Here is a 4,060-nt window from a genome sequence, read left to right on the forward strand (position 1 = left end):
AGTGGCCTGGCTGCATCCCTGCCTGCACTTCTTCTCTCCACCTCCGTCTCAGCTGCAGAACGCAAGGAGAAACTGAATGCAGTTAAAATGAGCGTCTACCTTCTCTGCAAACTCACAGAGACGTTCGAGAGTGACTCGTACAGACAGAGTATTATCACAGCACCTGCGAAGGTATGGTTATGAGAGAAAATGCTAAGAAATACTTGAATATGCTGATGAATTGTTCTGTGTAAATGCCCAATGATGAGATTATGGCAAGTTTGATGATCCAGACAGACCAAGAGAGTGTGGTCTCGAGCCTGCTGTTAGATGGGTAATCTTGGTAGTGTGGTGGAGTTATATTGCATTGCTGTAAGGGCCCATCCACAGTTAACATGTCACCTTCTGTAACCTCTGCCCCCCTCCGAGAGCAATGGGACGGGACAGATAGAAGATGTCAAACAATGTGCGGATGTTTGTGTGTGTTTAGTATGAATGTATATGTATCAGCTGGCAAGAGGCTACAGTCTCATTATTGGTTTGGCGGGTATGAAGTACTCTTTGGTAATCTGAGGGCATGTATTGTATGTAAATTATAATTACATTGAGTTGAGTATTTGACTTCAGTTTCTATGGAGCTTTACTGAGGAGTTAATCAGATTTTGTATCACTTGCACAGGGTGGTAAAAAGGGCAAAGCTGGTGGAGAAGGACTGCTGCAGTGGGACTCCGAGAGAGAGAAGGTGCTGCAGGCCCTCGTCCAGCTCCTTCAGCTGGATATCCGTTCCCTCTGGAACCTCTCCCTGGTGGAGGAGGAGTTCATTAGGTACTTTAGTGACCGTGAAGTTCTGGGCAAAAGTAAAGTATCAGGCTTAGCTGTCTTAATTCAGTTAGGCGGTGTAACTTCCCACTTTGTTGTCCGGATCCCCGCCCAGCATTGATAACATTGTAGTCTTAATTGGCACTTATATGATGTTGTTCTTTGCCTTTTCATTAATAATGTCACAACTAACATAATGAGGTTAGATGATCTTGGAACTGTTACATTGCTTCCTTTAAAGTTTCCATTGTGAATATTTTCCACAGTGTTCAATATGCAGTGATGTACAGCAGACAACACGAACAAACTTTAAATTATTCTTTTAATTGTCTCTTTTCTCTCTTAGCTGCGTGACCTGTTGCTGCTACAAACTACTTGAGAACCCAACCATCAGCCATGTCAAGAGCAAACCCACCAGAGATTGTATAATCCACTTACTGGGGGTGCTGATTAAGAAGTACAATCACCTCCTGGGTTAGTCTCTCAGTCACATGCTGAACCTGTTGGAGATTTATATCAAACCTGTCAGTTTCAAGAGCGTCATATATAAAGGGTCATGAAAATTTAGCTTTGCCATAAAATTAGTTAAGTAAAGTAAAGTTTTTAGTCCTTTCATGCTACACAACATAGAACAAAATATAATTAAATTTACTTTAATTAATATATTTGGTTATAATAACATTAGATAAAACAATACTAGTTGTTTATATCTATATTCGTATAAGCTGACAACCAGGAAATAATTGTATAGTACATATTTTGATTTTGAATTTCTGGGAGAATGTAAACGGCAGCAACAAGATAGCTGATTTGGGGTCGCAATAACATTTAGATTTTTCTCCTGTATATACTCTCTAAACTCTCATAGGTGCAAGTGTGAAGGTGATCCAGTTGCTGCAACACTTCGAGCAGTTGTCATCCGTCTTTGCTCAGGCAGTGGCTGTGTGGAGCACCGAATATGGAGTCAGGGCTATCATAGGAGAAGTAATACGGTCAGTATGCATAATTTGTTTGCCTATTAAGTTTCCAACAAGTCGTCTCCTTTACAGCGCTGCGTATAGAAACCTGATATTTTGATTGCAAATGACTGTTTGTATGGAAGTTCATGTTTTGTGTTTTTCTATTCCTTCAGGGAGATTGGTCAGAAGTCAAGTGAGGAGCTTGCTAGAGAGGGGTCAGGGGTCAAAGCTTTTGCTTCCTTCGTTTCAGAGCTAGGCTCCCTGGTGCCTGAATTAGTGATCCCCAACATTAGTGTGCTCATCACACACCTGGAAGGAGAGGTACTGTGCACGTAAACATGTTCATCCTACTAACATTGAACTGCTGATTTACAGCTCCTGAATAGGAAAACGAGTATAATGATTCGTCATTGTGGTGGCCTTTTGCCTGTGAGCAACAGGGCTTCTCATGCGGAGCAATAAGTGCCTATGAGAGTGCACCCCCACTGTTTGATTGAGTTGGGAGATTTCCATTCCCCACAAATCACTGCTCTTTGTGCCCCTCAAGACTTTCTGTGTAGCTGTTTTGCCCATCTGAGGGAGGACTGAGCTTTTAGGTTCATAAATTTCCTTTACTGCTGTTAAGGCTCTGTCATTACCCTGGGTTGTGATTGGCTTGTGCAGTAATGTCAATACATATTAAAAAGATGACACAAAAGAGGAGCAGAGAAAGCAGAGTTCTTTTCTTTTTATTGTACACAGGGTAACACACCACTAGTCACCATGTTTTCACATGGCAGGGACTTTCACAGCATTGAATAAAAGTTGGTTTCCAAGTGTGACTCTCGAAAAGCTACTTAAAGCTAAGCTAAAAGTGGCAGAGCAGATGAAGTATGAATTTCTGCTCTTTTGTCAAAAGGTTCTCAGGTTGTAATGTCAAGTTTTGCTATGATAGTGGCACAATGCGTTACTCCTAATGTAGGACAAGATGAGTGTCTTTATCCAAATGTGATACAAACAGCTCAAGAAACGGGAAGAAAAGTTTAATTTTCTTCCAGTTCAGTCATCTTTTGCCCAATGATGAGACCAAGGCGAATACGAGCTCACTGAATGAGAGTTGGGTTCTTCTTGCCTTGACTGGCAGGTAATCTTGGCAGTGCAGGGGAGGCTTCCTGCTCTGCTGTAAGGGCCTGCCTACAGTGACTTGGCTCGACCCAAATTATTCTTCTACAGTCATAGTGGAGTAATTCCTGGGATACAGCTGACAGTGTGTGTGTGTGTGTGTGTGTGTGAGAGAACGAGGCAAGGAGTTCACCCAGCTCTCTTTGCTGTTCAGTCAGCAATGAGTTGCTTCTTTGGTAATCTGAGGGCACAGTTCAGAAACTCATCTGGACACACAAAAAGGTGTCTGTACTGAAGTAGTTCTAATGCACAGGTACAACTTTTGCCAGATTTGCCATGAAATGCCACAATACATAAGATTTGAAAATGAAATGCATGAAATTTTATGTATTATAGATAGATCAATCTACTTATAATACATAAAATTTCATTAGACTGTTGTAGAACAAAAATATTATTTTACTGACACAAAAGCAAGATAAGATGAAGACTTATTCCACATGTTCCTTCCTTTCCCAGAGCAACACAATGCGGGTTGCTGTGTGTGAGGTACTGGGAGAGATGCTCGTGCGGGTCCTGTGTGGCGACGGGCTGGACGAGTCTGGTAAAGCGGACCGCGATCGCTTCTTTGACACGCTGCAGGAGCATCTGCATGACACACATTCCCACGTCAGGGCACGTGTGTTGCAGGTCTACACACGCATTGTCAACAGCAAAGTATGTTTTCAATTACTTATTTTGTATGTTCAAATTAATTTGCTTAAAGTCACCCTTGGTAATTAAAACTGTTGTGTGTTTTAGGCTCTGCCTCTGTGTAGGTACAGTGAGGTGATGGAGCTCGCAGTTGGACGACTGATGGACAAATCCATAAATGTGGTGAAGAGTGCCATCCAGCTGTTGGCCGCCTTCATCGCACACAACCCCTACAGCTGCAAGGTAACCGAAACCATCACGATTGGTATCTACTTCTTTGATTGGTTCCCCCCGATTTTATTTCACAAGCTCACTGGAATATTTTCTTAATACTTTCAGTTGAGCAGTGCTGATCTGAAGAAACCTCTGGAGAAAGAGACCACTAAACTCCGAGAGATGAAAGATAAACTGGAGGGGAACGCACCAGGTGAGGATGAACTTCATATATTATTATTAGTATTATTTTTATTATATTTATTTACTTTTCATCTTTTGCCCAATGATGAGAC

At 41.9% G+C, this 4,060-nt stretch overlaps 1 protein-coding gene and 2 non-coding genes across 3 annotated transcripts in view; all 3 read left to right on the top strand.

Annotated features, from left to right (window-relative positions):
- The window catches only part of ncapd2 (non-SMC condensin I complex, subunit D2), an 18,903-nt gene that overhangs the window by 1,508 nt on the left and 13,335 nt on the right, over positions 1 to 4,060 (top strand). Inside the window, 8 exon segments of the mRNA XM_035672723.1 lie at positions 3 to 171; positions 659 to 804; positions 1,145 to 1,272; positions 1,667 to 1,790; positions 1,931 to 2,078; positions 3,378 to 3,575; positions 3,660 to 3,794; positions 3,891 to 3,978. Of these exon segments, the coding sequence (XP_035528616.1) occupies positions 3 to 171; positions 659 to 804; positions 1,145 to 1,272; positions 1,667 to 1,790; positions 1,931 to 2,078; positions 3,378 to 3,575; positions 3,660 to 3,794; positions 3,891 to 3,978 (1,136 nt within the window).
- Positions 236 to 557, top strand: LOC118336600. Its single transcript, XR_004797114.1, has one exon. It is a non-coding gene; the product is annotated as a small nucleolar RNA U85 (small nucleolar RNA).
- Positions 2,809 to 3,108, top strand: LOC118336595. Its single transcript, XR_004797110.1, has one exon. It is a non-coding gene; the product is annotated as a small nucleolar RNA U85 (small nucleolar RNA).

Source organism: Morone saxatilis, unplaced genomic scaffold (assembly GCF_004916995.1).
Source record: "Morone saxatilis isolate NCDOM2014 unplaced genomic scaffold, NCSU_SB_2.0 Contig24, whole genome shotgun sequence".
NCBI lineage: Eukaryota > Metazoa > Chordata > Actinopteri > Moronidae > Morone > Morone saxatilis.